The sequence below is a fragment of the Oryctolagus cuniculus genome, chromosome 15, assembly GCF_964237555.1.
Source record: "Oryctolagus cuniculus chromosome 15, mOryCun1.1, whole genome shotgun sequence".
Lineage (NCBI taxonomy): Eukaryota > Metazoa > Chordata > Mammalia > Lagomorpha > Leporidae > Oryctolagus > Oryctolagus cuniculus.
Window position 1 is genome coordinate 13933732 of NC_091446.1, and position 21017 is coordinate 13954748.

At 37.0% G+C, this 21017-nt stretch overlaps 1 protein-coding gene and 1 long non-coding RNA gene across 3 annotated transcripts in view; one reads left to right on the forward strand and one right to left on the reverse strand.

The window, feature by feature from the left end:
* Positions 1-2821: 2821 nt before the first annotated feature.
* On the forward strand, positions 2822-10556 carry LOC103351431 (uncharacterized). Its single transcript, XR_519215.4, has 4 exons — positions 2822-2894; positions 2976-3064; positions 6059-6093; positions 10238-10556. It is a non-coding gene; the product is annotated as an uncharacterized lncRNA (long non-coding RNA).
* The window catches only part of CCDC172 (coiled-coil domain containing 172), a 79193-nt gene continuing 63982 nt past the window's right edge, over positions 5807-21017 (reverse strand). For both annotated transcript variants that reach the window (XM_070058309.1, XM_051824187.2), the window contains 2 exons: positions 8193-8280; positions 5807-6313 (listed from right to left, as the gene is read on the reverse strand). In XM_070058309.1, coding sequence (XP_069914410.1) covers positions 6278-6313; positions 8193-8280 — 124 coding nt within the window. In that variant the 3' untranslated portion in view covers positions 5807-6277. The remainder of the gene's footprint in view (positions 6314-8192; positions 8281-21017) is intronic.

A 21017-nucleotide genomic window follows, 5' to 3' on the forward strand; every position in this document is an offset into this window, starting at 1 on the left:
AGAAGAATGAAAATAACTCTTATGATTTGATATTTTAAGCAGGTCCCAGCCTTTGAGCCAGCACCTTAAAAACGAATTACCACAGGATGGCACTGGAAAAATACATCTGTAGGCCGGCGCTGTGGCTCAATAGGCTAATCCTCCGCCTGTGGCGCTGGCACCCTGGGTTCTAGTCCCAGTCCGGGCGCTGGATTCTGTCCCCGTTGCCCCTCTTCCAGGCCAGCTCTCTGCTGTGGCCCGGGAAGGCAGTGGAAGATGGCTCAAGTGCTTGGGCCCTGCACCCCATGGGAGACCAGGAGAAGCACCTGGCTCCTGCCTTCGGATCAGCGGTGCGCCGGCCGCAGTGGCCATTGGAGGGTGAACCAACGGCAAAGGAAGACCTTTCTCTCTGTCTCTCTCTCTCTCTCACTGTCCATTCTGCCTGTCAAAAAAAAAGAAAAAAAAAAAAGAAAAGAAAAGAAAAGAAAAATACATCTGTAGAACATAAAGTGTGATGATGTAGACATTCAGGAAATGCTGAGAAGGTGCATTTTCAATAATACTTGAGTCTGTTTTGTTCTGATTTGCCCCTTTCTTCCTGAATGTAGAAGGACATTCTTAGCTAATGAGAGATTTATATTCACTGATTCTGATTAATCAATGCTTTCTGGGGACCAAAGGGTGATTTAAATAATTCTCAGATTTATCTTCTCATACTTATCAGTTGTGTAAGATTTTAGCATACACAAATTCTAAAAAGCACTATTTTTTTAAAATTTATTTGACAGATAGAGTTAGACAGTGAGAGAGAGAGACAGAGAGAAAGGTCCTCCTTCTGCTGGTTCACCCCCCAAATGGCCGCCACAGCTGAAGCTATGCCGATCCAAAGCCAGGAGCCAGGTGCCTCCCTTCCCCTGGTCTCCCACGCGGGTGCAGGGGCCCAAGCACTTGGGCTACCCTCCACTGTCCTCCCGGGCCACAGCAGAGAGCTGGACTGGAAGAGGAATAACCGGGACTAGAACCTGGTGCCCATATGAGATGCCGGTGCCACAGGCAGAGGATTAATCAAGTGAGCCACAGCGTCGGCCCCAAAAGCAGTATTTTTTAAGGTACATAAAACTGAAGCCCAAACAGCTCATCCATAAATAGAGGCCCACTGCTCTCTGTGACCTCGCACAAATTAGATCATCAATCCAAACCTCAGTTCCTTCTGTAAAAACTTGGCTATATGCTAGGTCTCCATAGACTCAACAAAGAGTTTTGATGTTATTGGATAAAACTGCTTTTATAAATATAACGTTGGTATTTTACTTGGTACCAGATTTTAGCACCAAATTTTAATTGGCACCAGATTTTATAGTTGACCCTGCACTGACCTTTTAACTACCCCTATGTCACCCAATCCCAATCAGGAGCTTCTTTGTCAAAGTCCACAAAAACTCTTTCAACAACCACATTACTTAATGATGACTCGAATTTGCAAATACTTTCTCTAGTAATCACAAAGTCACATTCAGGAATATTCATTAGTAATTATATTTGCATCTATTAAACATAGATTAAGAGGATTTTATTTTAACAAGATTTTATTTACCAACTAATTAGAATAATTTACTATAAGTATAAAAATAATCAATTTAGAATTATTAGAGTAGTGTAACTTTGGCTTGTAAGAAAAAAATAATATCATCTTCTCTCTAAGGGCCTTGTTCACAACAGATATTTGTATCAGTCATTGTTATTAATTTCACATTTTTATTTACTCTCTATTTTCCCAGACATTCAAATTCTGGTACGGTTGATTTCATACCGTCTTTTAAAAGATAACTTCGCCACGTATCAAAAGGAGTGGTTTAAACAGCATTCAGTTCTGACAGCCTTGCTCTTGATGCCCTCCCAGCAGCAGCAAGGAGAGCACTGCCACCAGTTGTGGCTCTCGTGGTCATGCTCTCTTTCTTCCTGTGATTGAAGCAAATAAGAACAACAAGCACCACCCTGCAAAATTCGTCCTCCTGTCTGGTAAACGTGACCTTCCAAACAGTGAGTAACCAACAGACAGAATCCTGATTCTGCCTTACTGAACAGGACAAAGTTCTTAGATTATTTCCTTCATGTATCAGTCAATACTGTCTCAATATTACTCTTTTGTCAAAAGGCATGAAAATCAATAAGAAAATAAAGCTTCTTCATTGATATAATGATTTGAAATCATCACACCAAGACAATTACCTACTTAACCTGAAAATATAATGTTTAGAAAGCACAAATTTAACTAACATTCACTCCTGTCTCAAATAATTTCATAGATAACTTCATCCTTACCAGTCTTCATTAAAAAAAACTGTTGCCTTAAGATAAAAGGGCCACAAAAACTCCAAGACTTAATCCTTGCTTCAGCTAATGACAAAAAAATTTTTTTTTCATTTTTAGTTCATATCCTAAAAAAATTTCCTTGACAGAAAATGTTCTGAACTAGATTCTGAGAGGTAAATGTATTAGGTTATTTTAAGTTTTTCAGAATGACTAAGGGGAGAAGGGGCGGGGTCAAAAAAGAAAAATAAAAGTTTTCCTAAAATACATCAATTTCAAATACTAAAATAATTTTTAGTAAATTGAACAACTTTAAATTTCAAAATTTATGCTATAAAAATATTAGAACAACAGAACACCTTACCCTGGTACAACTAGGATTAAAATCATCTCATATTTATTTCTAATCATGTCACTGTATTGCTACTGTTTTCTGGACTGAAAGTAAATGATTTATTCACAGTAGTGTGACACAATTATGTATGATTGATTGGTATGAAATAGAAAGGGACTTTGTCCTCAGCCAAAGCTAGGAACTGGGCCTGTCCTATGTACACTGTCTGTCCATCTGCAGCTAGCCAGCTGAATGACTGCTTGCCCTTTTGGTAAGAGACTCAAAAGATTTTTCTCAGCACAATTCCCACTCTACAGTAATTACCAATGCCAATTAATTCTGTTCTTTTTAGATTCCATTCAAAATAATGCAATGACCTCAACCTTACCAGACTTTTCACAATCTCATCACGATTTTTAAATTCCAAGAAGAAACAAGCAGGTAGGCAAAATGTTCCTTGGTTCATATTTTTTTAAATAGGAGAAAACACTACTGTTGACAAAACAATGATAGTATAAGACATCTTCCTGATTGTTTATACCTTAAAGCTATTTCTTTGCTTTGCTTTTTCTTCCCATTTCAATAATTAGGCCAAGAAAAGAAGAAAGGAATTTCTAGTCCAGTGGTCATGCTCCACATCCTGTAATTTTACTGTTGTTTTCTTCCTAGCCAAATAGCTCCATTAATCAGCAGGAAAAAAATATGCAGCAAACTATCTATCTATACATTCTAATATTATCCCCAATGGAAAACTGAAAATTGAAGTTGCTTGTGAAAGAACTGTTACATTAAAGAACTATTTTGACATGGCAGGAACCTCAGAGCAGTTATCAGTGTTACTTTGGGTTAGTTTGCACTTCGGTTATAACTAAGTATATGGCAAATTTTATGAATTTACTTAATGAATGGGCATTCATTTGAAAACTGCCTTTCTACACAAAGTCTCGCTTCCAGCGTAATTAAATTCAGCCTGAGCCATATTTTTACTCAGATAATTTCAGTTAATTTTCCTACACAAGAGTTTTATGACTTACTAATTCTTTAAAAAACTAAAAACAGACCTACTCCACGCTGCTATTTTATATTGATGGCGCAGTTTAGCTTTGTGCACTGATTTCTATTGATCGCTGTATTTTCTTTGCTTCAGAGAACTTGTTCTTTTGATTACATTGATTCAAAAAGTTCCAGTTATTTAGACTGACGTCACATGGGCAGTGCTTTGTATTATTCTTTCACCTGGTGCTAAAATCATTATTCATTTGCATATATTAAATTATTTTAAATATTAAAGGATGCATTTCAAGCATTTATGAAAATATTGAGCTCAGTCTTTTCTCATAATTCATATTAAGTCTTATTCTACTATTGAATATTTAACCTAGATATTTTATATATCAGACATGTGAAAGAACAGTGTATCAATAATATAGTATTCTGAATATGTATTCTGCATATATGCCATTGTGTGCTAGCTATATAAATAGGTGGCAGATCTCTAGTTCGTATCAATATTTTAGTTACAATAATGAACAAAAATTATTGGTAAGTGAAAACCCATGCTGCATATTAACAATATGATATACACATAGTAGTAGATATTTACAAAAATTAGAATGTGGGTTGGCAAATGGACTAAAATAAGACAACTGAAGTTGTGATTAATTGCAATAACAATTTCCCACTCCTTTCATATAAAATAGGTTGTAATTCTCTGGAACCATTAATTTTTTCCTTAAGCAAAAATAATTTATTATTAATTTAAATTTTTAAAAATAAAAATAGAAACAGTTCTGAAATGATTTAATCAGAAATTAGTTTTTGTACAGCTCAAAGCACAGTGTTTTAAGTTAGCTAATTTTTTTAAAAGAGTATAGAATATATACACAAAAGTTGTGTCAAAGTGAGAATTGCTGTGAAATTAGACCTAAGCACTTTATCTTAATGTCAGTAGATACAAGACATTTGTAAAAATGTCATATTTGACAGTAAATTAATTCAACTCCAACTACAAAAGAGAACACGTTTCTAACATTAGCACTCAGTACTTTAAAATGTTTTTCCCAAGTAAGTTTTTCCCCCATCCCACCTATTCCAATTTAAGGTCATTAAAATATTTATTTATTTATTTGAAATGCAGACTTATAGGGGGAAAGAAAGAGACAAAAAGATATTGTCTCTTTGCTGGTTAACTCCCCAAATGTCTACAACGGCTGGGGCTGGGCCCAGCCAAACCAAAGCCAGAAGCCAGGCTTCTTCCAGGTCTCCCATGTGGCTAATCACTCAGACCATTCTCTGCTGCTTTCTCAGACACATTAGCAGGGAACTGGATGAGAAGTAGACCAGCCTGGACACAAATGGGCACCCATATAGGATGCTGGCATCACAGGCAGCAGCTTTACCCACTACGCCACAACAGCAAAGCCTAAGGTCTTTTTGAACAGTTTCAACACACTTTTAAACACTGGTGAAAATATACTTTTCTGCCTAGTCAGTAGTGGTACCAGCAGAAAGACAAGGGACATTGAAAATTTGGAAGTACTATCATGTTGAATCCAATCATGAGTCTCCTATTTTCAGTCACAATGTTCAGGCCATAAGCAAGGATGAGTTCTGGTAGCCATAAGGAGATTATCTTTTTTTTTTAAGTGTTTTTTTTACTTATTTATTTATTTATTTTTATTATTTTTTATTTTTATTTGTTTATTTATATGACAGGTAGAGTTATAGACAGTGAGAGAGAGACAGAGAGAAAGGTCTTCCTTCCATTGGTTTACTCCCCAAATGGCCACTACGGCCGGCGCTGCACCAATCTGAAGCCAGGAGCCAGGTGCTTCCTCCTGGTCTCCTATGCTGATGCAGGGCCCAAGCACTTGGGCCATCCTCCACTGCCCTCCTGGGCCACAGCAGAGAGCTGGACTGGAAGAGGAATAACCGGGACTAGAACCCAGTGCCCATATGGGATGCTGGTGCCGCAGGCGGAGGATTAACCAAGTGAGCCACAGCGCTGGCCCTGGAGATGATGTACTTCTGCCAGTGGATAATTTATTTTATTCTAACCAACACTGGCACTAGGAAGAAAAGCAACAGGCAAAGAGTGCTAGAAAACAGCTGTAGCTGCCTTAGACCTTACAGACGCCACAGAAAATGGAGAAAACTGGCTTTTGCAGATGAAGAGTCTTGGAGGAACTTATCAACACATATTTTATGTTTAATGAAGGATTAGAATGAAAGTAAGCACCACTGCTGGTGGAAACAGCACCAACAAAATTAGGTCAATAATCTGAGTGTTTTTTCCTATGTAAGTTCAACTGGACCCAAGGTAAGCTACAACAAAGAATGAAAACTACAGATGAGAAAAAACAGATAAGCTTCAGGGTCAGGGAAATCCAAGAAGCCTGGGAACACAAAATCTATTTCTCCTTTCTCTTCCTTTAGAAACAAAATCATATACAAGAACCCATAAAGTTCCGGTGAGTAACAAGACAAAAATTATTTTAATATACTAGCAAATTAATTCTATATATTAACAACTTTGAGCATTCTAGAACTCAAGTTTTTCACAAGAATCCTTTATAATGGGTGCCAACCATGTATCTATTACAAGATTTGATTCTATAATGCTTTCATCCAAATTCAGGTGACTGATTCTCTAAGTTATTCATCTTCCTGAAGACCTTTCTGTGCCAATGTCTGAAAAAAAATATTTATAAGGAAAATTAAATTCTAATATAGGAATTATATAAAATTTACCTACATACAGCACAATAACTCTAAACATCTCTTTTTTTCTAAATATTTGCTTATTTTCATCTATTTGAAAGGCAGAGTGACAGAAAGGTAGAGAAAGGGAGGGAGAAGTGAGGGAGAGAAAAGGAGGGAGACAAAGGGAGAGATCTTACATCAGCTATTTCACTCCCCAGACGCTTGTAAGTCAGGCTGGGTCAGGCTGAAGCCAGGAGCCAGGAACTCATCTGAGTCTTCTGCCTTGGTAGGGGCCCAAGCGTTTGAGCCATCACCTGCTGCCTCCTAGGATGCATTAGCAGGATGCCAGATTGGAAGTGGAGGAACTGAGACTTGAACCAGCACTTTGATATGGGATGCAGGCATAGCAAGAGGCGGTTTAACCTACTGTGCCACAATGCCCACACCTAAACTCAAATGAATTATAGTTTCACAAGTTTTCATAGAAAATACAAATCCAAACATAACCTATTTGAACATATTTGAACAAGAAAATGTTTACAGGAAATAAACACGAAGCAAAATTTAAAATATCAAATTAAAATTATATTTTATCATACTTGAAAGCTATGTATGTCCTCTGTTAACACAGAACATGGCAAACACTATGTTCATTTTATCAATAACCAAATAATTGAAAGCAAATAAAATCTCCAACACAATGTGAAAATAAGTCTTCAATAATTGAATCCAAAGTTTTGACATCATAGAAATCTGCACTAGGGACGGCACTGTGGCATAGCAGGTAAAGCCACTGCCTACAATGCCACCAGCCCACATGGCCGTCGATTCAAGTCCCGGCTGCTCCACTTCCAACCCAGCTCCCTGCTGATGCTCCTGGAAAAGCAGTGGAGGATGGTCTAAGTCCTTGGGCCCCTGCACTCATGTGGGAGTCCCAGAAAAAGCTCTTGGCTCCTGGCTTTGGATCACTCCAGCAGCAGCCATTGCAGCCATTTGGAGAGTGAATCAGCGGATGGAAGACCTACCTCTCTCTCTCTCTCTCTTTCTGCTTTTGCCTCTCTGTAACTGCCTTTCCAATAAATAAATAAATCTTTTAAAAAAAACCATATGTAAAAAATAGAAATCTGCACTGACAAAGTTTTAAGATCAAATATTATAAAAGTATAATTTATGCCTATCAAAAACAAAAAGTTTTTAGGCCGGCGCCGCGGCTCACTAGGCTAATCCTCCGCCTAGCGGCGCCGGCACACCGGGTTCTAGTCCCGGTTGGGGCGCCGGATTCTGTCCCGGTTGCCCCTCTTCCAGGCCAGCCCTCTGCTGTGGTCAGGGAGTGCAGTGGAGGATGGCCCAAGTGCTTGGGCCCTGCACCCCATGGGAGACCAGGAAAAGCACTTGGCTCCTGGCTCCTGCCATCGGATCGGCGCGGCGGCGGCCATTGGAGGGTGAACCAACAGCAAAGGAAGACCTTTCTCTCTGTCTCTCTCTCTCACTGTCCACTCTGCCTGTCAAAAAAAAAAGTTTTTAAGCATTATGGTAGTTAAACTCCTTTAGTGCATTAATCCTCTAGTTGTAGCTTCAGTCAAGGAAATGTGAGGTCAGATTTGTATTTTTTTCAACTTAGTTTGAAACTGTACATATTCTCTTTGACTAAAACTTGCTTTATGTAGAACATTAACTATCAGGAACTAAAAACATTTCATGGAATTATATCTTGACCTTAGGGTTTTTTTTTTTTTTTTTTTCAGTTACATTTTTTTTTCTGCAGAGGAGCAAAATACCAATACAAGAATATGTACATCAATAAAACCATTCTTACCAGTAGGCAAAATAATGCTTAATAGAAGTTAAACAGTCAATGATAGCTTACCAACTCCAAAAATTCTATTTCTGTTTGCAGAGCTTCATAAATACTTTCCAAGTCATCTTCCTTATAAAGTTCTAATTCTTTTTTAAGTCTGTTTTAAAAGAAAATGTGCCTTATTAGTTCAATAGTAAATTGTTTTATATATTTTTTATTATACAAAAAATGGCTGGTTATAGTTTCTATAACAGAATTCAAGGTAAAACTAAAGAACTTGGAAATTTTAATTCTCTGTAACACCATAAGGCTCACATAAAATTTGGGGGAAAAACCATTTATAAGAAAAATAAATTAGGGAAGGGCATTTGGTACCATGGTTAGGATGCTGCTTAAGAAACCTGTATTCCATATTGGAGTCCCTAGGTTCAAGTCTGAGCTCTGCTCTCAATTCTAAAGTCCCATTCATGCTGCACCCATGGTGGAAGCAGATGAGGACTCAAGTGCTTGAATTTCCCAGCTGTGTGGGAGATGCGACTGGAGGTCCTGGTTCCTGCTTGGGTTTGGTATAGTCCCAGTTGTTGTGGCCATCTGAGGAGTGAACCAGTATATATGAGATCTCTGTCTTTCTTTCTCTCTCCCCCTCTTTCTCTTCCTCTAAAATAAATGTTTTTTTAAATAAAAAACATTTTTTAAATAAAAACATTTTAAAGGAAAAAAAGGAATACTGAATAGAAAATAAGCATTTTATATTTTAACATAATTCAAGAAGCACTGCTGTAATAGGAAAAATATAGCACTATATCTGAAGACCTCTATTTTAGTTCTGGCCATTAATAAACTTAACACGCTGAAATTATTGAGTTTCTCTGAACCTCACCTGAAAATTTTTAAGTATGGAAAGAAAATTATTTCTGAGATTATTTCTTGCTCTAATACTAAATGACAAGTTTATGCAGAATATATAATTAAAATGTATTTTAATCTGAGACTGAGAAAACAATATCAATGTTCCTTTTACCCAATTATCTTTAATCCTTTAAATATTCAGATGTTTAAGTCATTTTATGTTTGTATTTAATGTGAGAGGTTTTTTATTGTAGCGCTTTGTTTAACATTTCTTCCAAAAATAAAATTACAAATAAAATCTAAGAGCTGTGGCTGGAGACTGAAACCAGGAATCTGGGCGTTCGAAGCTGCCCCGAGGGCAGAGAGTAAGAGCAGCTCTAGCTCACAAATCTAAGCTACTCTTGGGCCAGCAACATGGTGAAAAGCACAGAACAACTTGAACCTTTGCTGAACCACAGCACTCAAGGGGAAACTGAAGGGATCCTAGACAGCAGTATTCCCCAGATACAAGCCAAAGCAAAATAAGAGCCTCTCCAAAGGAAACTTTTAAAAAATTAGACCAATACGTCTCCCACAGATTGAAAACAAATAATGAGCATACAATAAAAAAATCACTACCCAACTAACAAAGCCACTATGAGTAAAAGTCAGCAACAACAGGAGGTACCACATAATACCTATCACATGAAAACTAAAATCCCTTCAGATAAAGAGAACACCATGGAAATGTGCACCAAACAAAAAACTAAGTTTTTAACAGGTCATTCATAAAAAGATATTTGATGGCTAATAAAAATATGAATTGGTGCTCAACTTCATTAATGATCAGAGAAATACAATGGAAAATACAACAAAATATTCCTAAATATCCACCAGAAAAGCTAAAACGAAAAATAGGCAATAGTAAGTGCTGACAAGTATATGAAGAAACTAGAACTTTCAAAACTGACACAAAATGATACTTTCCATTCTGTTTAACCGATTTACATCATATTTAAAATAGATTTCTAATGGAAATCATATAGTTGTGTCTTACTCCTTCATCTAACATGATAATTTCTGTCTTTTAGTGGGCAAGTCCATATGATTTATATTTAGTATGGTTATATGGCTGGATTAAAATATAGCACTTATCTAATTGTCTTCAATTTGCTCCATCTGCTCCTTCCTTTTTGTTTTCCCTTCTGCTTCCATTTGGATTAATATTTTCTCATTACTGTATTTTTATATTCCCCATTATTTATAGCTATTTTTTAATTTCATAGAGCTTGGACTGCTGTTATGGCACAGAATCAAGCTGCCGCTTGCAACGCCTGCATGCTGTATCAGAGTGCTAGTTTGAGTCTTGGCTGCTCTGCTTCTGATCCTGCTCCCTGCTAATACACCTGGGAAGGCAGTGGAAGATGGCCCAAGGACTTGGAACCCTTCCACCTCTGTGGGAGATCCAGATGGAGTTCCTGGCTCCTAGCTTCTTCCTGGATGAGACCTGAGTGTTGGGAACATTTCAGGAGAGAACCAATGGACAGAAGATCTCTGTCTCTCCCTCTCTCTGTGTTGCTCTTTCAAATAAATAATTCCTTTTTAAAAAGCTCAATATGTAACTTCAGTTTATTACTGTGTACTCTCAACTAGTAAAATACAGCTGCACTTACATAAGAACCGTACAACAGTACATTTCCAATTCCACCTTTCCATTTTTTTCTATTATCATCATATATTTTCTTTTACATATGCTATAAACCTAAAATGTTGATACTATTTTTGCTTTAGTCATTTATCTTTTAGAGCAATTAAAAATGAAAAGGGGCTATTTTTGCTTCCCTTCATCTTAACCCTTCCTGAAGGTTGTTTCTTTGTATAGCTCAGCTCTGAGTTTCTATCTGACATCATATTACCTCTTCCTGAAAATTTTGCCATAGCTTATATTTGTAGGACAATCTGTTGGCAAGCAATTAAATCAACATGTATTTGTCTAAAAATATATTAATTTGCCTTCATTTCTGAAAGGTATTTTCACTGAGAGTTCTGAATTGGTAGCTCTTGATTGGATTAAGATGTTAGTCCCTTTTCTTCTGATTTGCGTGACTTCTAATCAGAATCTACTGTAATTCTTTATTTTTTTAAGATGTTATTTGAAAGGAAAGTAATGGGGGGTGGGGCAGGGAGAGACACAAAGAGAAAGAGAGAGATATCCCATCCACTGGTTCCCTCCCAAGGAGGCTGCAACAGCAAGGTCTAGGCCAGGCCAATGCCAGGAGCCAGAAACTCCATCTGGGTCTCCTATCTGGATTTCAGAAGCCCAAGAACTTTGCCCACCTTCTGCTGCCTTTCTAGGCTCATTAGCAGGAAGCTGGATCAGGAGCAGAGCAGTTGGGATTTGAACTCTAGTATGGGATGCTGGCATCACAAATGCCAGTAAGCCAGCCCCCAGTCCACCAAAATCCTCACTTTCCTTCCCTTGTATGAAGTGTGTCTTCTTTCTTCACCTGCATCATGATTTCCCTTTTATCTTTTTTTTAATTCCATAAACTCTATAAATTGTTGCAATTTATAAGAATTCAGGAAGGTTACCAGATGAATTTTTTTTCTTTCTTTTCTTAAAAGATTTATATATTTATTTATTTGAGAGGCAGAGTTAGAGAGAGACAGAGACAGAGAGAGAGAGAGAGAGAGAGAGATCCTCCATCCACTCTTTCACCCACAAAGGGCCACAATGAATGGAGCTGAGCTAATCTGAAGCCAGGAGCCAGGAGCTTCTTCTGGGTCTCTCCCATGGGTGCAGGGGCCTAAGCATTTGGGCAATTTTCCAATGATTTTCCAGGCCATTTACAGGGTGTTGGATTGGAAGTGGAGCAGCCGGGACATGAACTGGCACCCATATGTGATACTGGCGCTGCAGGTGGAGGTTTAACCAATAACGCCACAGTGCCACGACCCCTCTTTTTAAGGGGTTCAAATACCATGTATATAGATTTTTTATAGTACTTGGGACTCTTTGAGATTTTTACATTTGTGAAGTAAAGTATTTCTTTACTTCTATAAAGTTTCCTGCCATTATCTCTGACATACAGAACAGTATGTATGAATCTCAAATGCAATATACTACATTTTAAAAGGCCAGACTTAAGAGGCTACACTGCACATCATTCCATTTATGTTACAAATGGAAAGGGGAAGATTAGGAAAAGAAAATAAATTAGGGCCAGGAGTGGATTGCAGGCAATTATTACAAAAGAGCAAGAGGATACATTCTGGCATAACTGAATAATCTATATCATGATTGTGACAGAAGTTGCATGACTGAAGTGTTTGCCAACTGGGAACTGTACACTAAAAAGGTGAATTTACTATATGTAAACTATATTAACAAGACTGTCTTTTAAAAGGTAATAACAAGAGTCCAGTGGCTATGGCATAGTGGGTTAAGCCTCTGCCTCTAACACCCACGTCCTACATGGACATCATTTCAATTCCTAACTGCTCTACTTCCCATCCAGTTCCCTGCTAATGCACCTAGGAAAGCAGTGGGAAATGGCCCAAGTGCTTTGGGCCCTTGTACCCACATGGGAGACCCAGAAGATCCTGGCTCCTGGCTTCACATCAACCCAGCTCGGGCCGTTGCAGCCATTTGATGAGTGAACCAGCAGATAGAAGATTCTCTCTCTCTTTCTCTCTCCTTCTTTCTCTCCCTTTATCTCTAACTCTGCCTTTCAAATAAAATAAATAAACCTAAATAACAACAAAAACCTAAGAGTTCAGGTACTATAGGAATACAAGTCATCTAAATTTTTTAAAAAATCTGAAAATCAAATAAAATAACCAAAAAGCCATATAAGCTAGCTAGCAAAGAAAAGGCATCACAAACTTGAAATTACATGTAGTAGTGAAGTAAACATCTAAATCCTGGGGAACCCACTCTGAGGCCTACACCAAAGGGAGACAGGTAAGTAGCAATTATATTAAAGAGAGGATAAAGGAAAAGGAAGCCTAGAGGGGATGAAACAGAGATTTAGTGACCCTAAAAAAGTGAAATTCTGGTCTTGGTAGAGAAAATACCGAGAACAGGCCTGAACACTCAGGTACTGGCTTCTGTGACTGAAGGAAGTTTTTAAAATTAATGGTTCTCATCTTTTGCATGGGAAAGGCCTTTTGATTTTTGACTTCATAACTTTTGTTCTTCCTGGGTACTTAATTTACATTTTCTTCCTTCTTGTCTTTAAAGAAGTTTGTCTTCCAAATTGTCTATTTCTCAGCCAATAACCATAGCTGAAAGGGAGAAAAGTTTTCTTTCATTTTGTTACAGAAGATGTTTTTCAAAGAACTAGATTATGAACATATGAAGCAAAACACTTTAAGAGACCATAATGATCTCACAACTACATAAATTGGTCCATAGTATACAAAAATATAAGGAAAACTGCCAACTTCTTTTCTTCAAGCAAATATAACATTGATACCTAAATCCAACAAAGATATTACACAGGGGTGGGCATTTGACCCAGTGGTAAAGATGTTGTTTAAAATACCCAAATGTCCTAGCAAAGTACCTAGGTCCATGTCCCAATTCCAATTCCAATCCAGCTTTTTGCTAAAATAGACCCTGGGAGGTAGCAACTGATAACTCAAGTAGTTGGGTACCTGTCATCCTCATGGGAGACCTGAACTGAGTTTCCAACTCCCATTGGTGGCATGACCCAGTCCCAGCCATTGCAACATTCGAGGAGTGAATCAGCTGATGGGAGCTCTCTCTGCCTGTCTCTCAAATCTCTCTCTCTCCATCTGTCTCTTTCCTCTCAAATAAAAAGAAAAGGCAATTTTAAAAATATAGTGCCTATATACACATCTGTGAATACTGATGTAGAAATTCAAATATCAGCAAAAAGAATCCAGTATCACATTAAGAACATACTGTGATCAATTTGGATTTATTCAAGGAATTATTGCCAGTTCCTATTAGAAATTCATTAATATAATTGACCAATACTAATATCTCCAAGGAAAAAAAACAGTATTATTTATGATGGTTCTCAAGTAAGCACTTCATTTCCTGGTAAAACACAGTATTTTACACTTTGTGTTTCTGTGTGGGTGCAAACTGTTGAAAGCTTTACTTAATATATGCTAAATTGATCTTCTGTATATAAAGATAATTGAAAATGAATCTTGATGTGAATGGAAGGGGAGAGGGGTCGGGAGGGGGGGTTGCAGGTGGGAGGGAAGTGATGGGGGGGAAAAAGCCATTGTAATCTATAAGCTGTACTTTGGAAATTTATATTCATTAAATAAAAATTTAAAAAAAACCACTGTGGTCAATCTCTTTAAATTTGGGATCTAGAAAGACCACTGTCTGTTATTTTCTAATACCTTGTTAGAGGAACTAGCCACTTAAATCAGTCTATAGAAAATAACTAAGGGGTTGGCACTGTGGCTTAGTGGGTAAAGCCTGCAGTGTCAGCATCCCATGTAGGTGTGGTTCAAACCCCAGCTGCTCCTCTTCGGATCTAGCTCTTTGCTGTGGCCTGGGAAAGCAGTAGAATATGGCCCAAGTGCTTGGGCCCCTGCACCGATATAGGAGACCCAGAAGAACCTCCTGGCTCCTGGTTTCAGATTGGCCCAGCTCTCGCCATCCAGCCATTTGGAGAATGAACAAAAAAAAACAAAAACAAAAAAAAAACAAAAAAAAAAAAACAAAAAAAACAAAACTAAAAGACATAAAGAAGAAATAAAGCTACTTTGGTTTTCAGGAGATATGACAACATACCCAGAAAACTCAAGAGAATTAATGAGAAAACACAATAAGATAATTTAGTAAGGTAGCAAGATAAAAATAAAAAATAGGCTTCACACTCACCCATAATAACTAAAGCACTATTTCTAACAGTATTTAAAACTACAAGTTACCTAACAATAAAACTCACAAAATATGTTCCACATTGATAAGTATAAACTTCCATTAAAAGTTATTAATTAAGACTTGAATAGATAGAAATATCCTAAGCTCATAGACAGCAATTCTCAGTAATACAGTTATAAATTCTCCCAAAAGTGACCATAAAATGAGTTTAACTATAATCAAAATCCTAAAATATTTTCATGGATATGATAAAGTTGATTCAGAAATTATACTAAAAAGCAAAGGATAACCAAGACATTCCCAATCAATACACAAAATTGGTGCAGAAGATATCCTACCTATATCAAAATTCATTACAAAGTAACAGTAACTAGGGGTCGGCACTATGGTGTAGGGGGCTAAGCCTCCACCTGCAGTGCCAGAATCCCATTTGGGTGCCAGTTCATGTCCTGGCTGTTCCTCTTCCAATCCAGCTCTGTGCTATGGCCTGGGAAAGCCGCAGCAGATGGCCCAGGTGCTTGGACCCCTGCACCTGCATGGCAGACCCAGAAGAAGCTCCTGCTGTTGGCTTTGGATTGGCTCAGCTCCAGCCATTGTGGCCATCTGGGAAGTAAACCAGTGGATAGAAGACCTTTCTGTCTCTCTCTCTCTCTCTGTCTGTAATTTAACCTCTCAGATAAATAAATAAAAATCTTTTTAGAAAATGGTTTAAAGTAACAATAATTAAGTACTTAAAATTGAATAGTATGCATTTAATAGTAATTAAGATACTTCTGAATGTGGATGAACTAATTGACCAAAGGAATACAATATACACTATATATGTATGTTTGTTTTTTTTTTTAAATAAATGTAGATTAGTAGAGGAAGGAGAAAATAATACTGCTAGGAGAACTGGTTATCTATACCAGGGAAAACTGATCTTACCATACCCCTAAACAAAATGTAATTCCAGATAAACTAAGGACTCAAATGTGAAAGGCAAACCTTATGAACAATTAGGAGAAAAATATAAGAGAATAACCTTTTGAACTTTGGTAGGGAAAGAGTTCACAAAACATGAAAAGATGTTAAACCACACACATAGTTGAGGCAATGCAGGGCAATGCAGGATAAGACTATAAAATATCATGTACATAAGATTGGCAAAAGTTAATAAGTTTGAAAATTAATTTATTTTTGGAAATATAAATCAATTAAAATTGTATAATGTGTTAACAGAAATAGAAATTGGTTTAATAACTTGGGAAAACTGTCATTATTTTATGAATTTCAACATTTACATGTCCAGTACTCAGCAATTTCAACAGGCATGTGTCTTAGAGAAATTCTTGTATATGTGTACCAGCTTGGAAACCTCAGCACTTTCTGTGATAGAAAAAAACTTGGAAATGACCCAACTGTCCATTAAAAATAGAAAAAAGATAGTGGTATATTCACCAACATGGTTAAATTCAACAATGTTGAATTTAAAAGTCTCAGCACAACATCATTTTTACATAATTCAAAAGCAACCAAGAGACTGTTTGGCCATACATATATATTATAAATGGATTATACATAAATACATGGCATAAATTTAAATACATGATATAATACAACAAATAAAACTAAATAAAACAAAATGAATCAAATAAGCATTATAGAAGGATTATAAGATAGTGGAATAGGTAGGGAGCTTACTGCTTTAGCCTAGGGGAAGATAATTAAAACAAAAAAAGGTAGAGAGTGCAATCTCAGAATTAGGGAGAGAACTGTAGAGGAAATTCCACACAAATTAGAAGGACACTGGGGATCTACTTGGAGGGTGTGGATGCACACAACTCAGGACCCCAGCAGCCAAGAGCCTCAGCACCAGCTTTGGAGAGTGAGGTGAGATCAGACTGCAGCAGCCCAAGACTCTGGCAATAAAGCTTTGGGAAGAGCCTGGCATGAGTTGGACTTGGAGCCCTGTGGGGGACAGCATACCTGCCAACCGAGAGGGAAAAAAGGCGGCATGTTTCTCTCTTCCTGACCACTCAAAACCAGCATCCCATAAGTAGCTGAGAGAGGGTGGGCACCATTTTGGATATATGTAAAGCTGTACCACCTTGAGTCCATGCGCCAAGCAACCAGCCAACAGGACAGCCTGGAGTCTGGCTGGGAAAACTGAGAGGGGGCTGGGTATTTGTGACTGTGGGAGCCTTGTGTGCTGGAATTGTTGAAAACACTGTGACTGTGTCGGAGTGTGCAGGGCATGGCTGGGTCTTTGGGTAGTCACTGTGGGCGATTCCACACACTCAGGGCCCCCTGATTCCCTTATGAGGGTAATTGCTATGGGACCTGTGATCACACCAAGAACTGCACAATCCTTCATGTGGTTCTGTGGCAGTGTGGAAGAATAATGCACCCACTGGGTCTACTGCCCAGGCATTGGTATCCTTGGAGGAGAGAAGGTGATCAAGCCTCCTCTCTGATTAAAAAAAGAAGTTTACCATTGCTTCTCGGCCTTTTGGCTAAGATCTAGTGTAAAAAAAGGTTTACCGCATCCTACTTGGGTGTCAGCTTGGATACTACACTCACCCTGGAGCACTGAACAGAGCTCCCTGGCCAAACCTAGCACATGCCTCTGAGTAATCACTGAAAGAGCAGACATTCTACTAAACCACAGAGGCATAGTCCAAAGATAAAAGACATCACAGGGAAAAAAAAACCTAACAAGTATCTCCACAAATGCCACAAATGTATAAAAATAAATGCAGAAATTCAAGAAAAAAGAATAAGGAAGACAACATCATGCCCCCAAAGGAGGACAATAACACTTTAATACTAGAATGTGAAGATGAAGAGATTGAAGAAATGACAGAAAAGGAATTCAAAAATTTGATCATAGGATTACTTAGATGTAATCAGAAGCAAATCCATGAATTAAAGAAATCCATACATGACATGAATGAAAACTTTTCTCATGAAATTGAGATGTTAAAGACAAATCAAAATGAAATATTAGAAATGAAAAATTCAAGAGATCAAATAAAAAACGTGGTAGAAAGCCTTAACAACAGACTTGTTGAGGAAGAAGAAAGTATATCAGGGTTAGAAGACAAATCTCTGCAAATTTTACAGTCAGACTAAAAAAAGAAGAAATTAGAAAACTAAAAAACAGTGCTGGAACTTTATGAGATATTATCAATGACCTAACATATGGGTCTTAGGAGTTCCTGAATGTATGGAAAGAAAGAATGGATTAGAAGGCCTTTTTAGTGAAATAATTACAGAAAACTTTCCTAATTTGGAGAAAGAAAGGGACATCCAAGCACAGGAAGCACACAGAACTCCTAACAGACAAGATCAGAAAAGATCTTCATGATACATTGTAGTCAAACTCTACACAGTAAAACATAAAGAAAAGATTCTGAAATGTGCACAAGAGTAATGCCAGATTACTTTCAGAGAATCTCCAATTGGACTCACAGCTGACTTCTCATCAGAAATCCTACAGACTAGGAGAGAATGATGAGATATATTCCAAGTCCTAAGAGAAAAAAAAAACTGTCAACCTAGAATACAGTATCCGGCAAAGCTCTCATTTATGAATGAAGGTGAAATAAAGACCTTCCATTAAAAAAAAATACCTTCCATAACAAACAGAAATTGAAAGAATTTGTCACCACTCATCCAGCCTTACAAAAGATGCTTAAGGATGTGCTACACATGGAAACACAGAAACATGGTCACCATTATCAAAGAAGGTGAAGGCAGAAAATCTTCCAGTAAAAGTACAAAGGAAATCCAAAGTAAATAATGGGAATATATATGGAAAAACAGCAGGACTAAGTCATTACTTATTAATAGTCACCTTGAATGTAAATGACCTCAACTCCAGTTAAAAGACACAGATTGCTTAATGGATTAAAAAACAAAACCTATCTATTTGTTGCCTACAAGAAATACATCTCACCAACAAAGATGCACACAGACTGAAAGTGAAAGTATGGAAAAAGATTTTCCATGCTAACAGAAACCAAAAAAGAGCTTGGGTAGCCATCCTAATATAAGACAAAATAGACTTTAACATAAAAACTGTTAAAAGAGACAAAGAAAGACATTATTTAATTATTAAGGGATCAATTTTACAGGAAGATGCAACTATAATAAACATATATGCACCTAATTACAGGGCACTTGGCTATTTAAAAGAAATGTTAATTTACTTAAAGGGAGACATAGACTCCAATACAATAGTAACAGGGGACTTCAATATCCCACTTTCAGCAATGGACAGATCAACCAAAAAGAAAATAATCATGGAAACAACAGTTAACTGACACTATAGACCAAATGGACCTAACAGATATCTACAGAACTTTTCATCCTACAGTTACAGAATACACATTCTTCTTACTAATGCATGGAACTTTCTCTAGGAAAGACCACATGCTAGGCCATCAAGCAAATTTTGAAATATTCAAAAAAGTCAAAATCATACCAGGAATCTTCTCTGATCACAATGGAATGAAGCTGGTAATTCACAACTCAAGAATCTCTAGAACATATGCAAGCACATGGAAACTGAACAGCATGATCTTGAATGAACAGTGGGATACAGAAGAAATTAAAAGAGAAATAAAAAAATTTCTGGAAACAAAAGAAGATGACAAACAACATATCAATATTTATGTGATACAGCAAAAGCAGTGTTAAGAGGAAAGTTTATAAAAATTGGTGCCCACATCAAAAATTGGAAAGGAACCAAATAAATGAGCTATCAATACATCTCAAGACCTAGAAAAACAATAGCAATCCAAAACCAAAATTAGTAGGAGGAAATACATAATTAAAATTTGAGAAGAAATAAACAAAACTGAAAGCAAACAAAACAAAACAAAACAAAACAAAAAACAACACAAAATACTAGTGAAACAAAGAGCTGGTTTTCTGAAAAAATAAACAAAATTGACAAAATGACACACCATTGGCCTAACTAACCCCACCCCACCAAAAAAGTGAGAAGACACAAATCAACTATAATAGAGATGAAAAAGGAAAGGTAACAACAGATACCACAAAAATAAAAAGAATCATCAAAAATTACTACAAAGAGCAATATGCCAACAAATTTGGAAATTTAGAAGAAATTGATAGATTTCTGGACACATACAACCTACCTAATGTGAGCCATAAAGACATAGAAAACCTAAACAGACTAATGACCAGGATGAAAATTCAATCAGTAATAAAGACCCTCCCAAGAAAGAAAAGCCCAGGACCGGATGGCTTCATTGCTGAATTCTACCTAATTTTTAAAGAACAATTTACTCCAATTCTTCTCAAGCTATTCCAAACAGTTGAAAGGGAAGGAATCCTAACAAATTCCTTCTATGAAGCCAGTATCACCTAAATTCCTAGATCAGAAAAAGTTATAAGAGGAAGAAAACTAAAGACCAATTTCCCTGATGAACATAGATGTAAAAATCCTCAACAAAATGCACAAAAAATACACAAAACAACACATCAGAAAGATCATTCACCTGGAGCAAATGGGATTTATCCATGGTAGGCATGGATAGTTCAACGTTTGCAAATCAATCAATGTGATACATCACATTAACAAACTGACGAACAAAAAGCATATGATTATCTCAATAAATGCAGAGAAAGCATTTGATAAAATACAGCATCTTTTCATGATGAAAACTTTAAGCAAAGTTGGTATAGAAGGATCATTCCTGAACACAATCAATAAAATTTATGACAAACCCATGGCCAGCATCCTATTGAATGGGGAAAATTTGGAAGCATTCCCGCTGAGATCCAGAACCAGGCAAGGATGCCCACCCCCATCACTGCTTTTAAATATAATCCTGGAAGTTTTATCCAGAGCCATTATGCCAGAGAAAGAAATCAAAGGAATACAAATTGGGAAGGAGGAAGTCAAACTATCCCTATTTGCACATGACATGATTCTATATATAGGGGATTCAAGAGACTCCACTGAGAGACTATTGGAATTCATAAAAGAGTTTAATAAATTGCAGGATATAAAATCAACACAGAAAAATCAATAGCCTTTGTATCCATAGACAATGCCACCACTGAGAAAGAACTTCGAAGATCAATCCTATTCACAATAGCTAAAATAAAAAAAAAAAAAATTAAATACCTTGCGATAAATTTAAGCAAAGATATCAAAGATCTCTATGATGAGAATT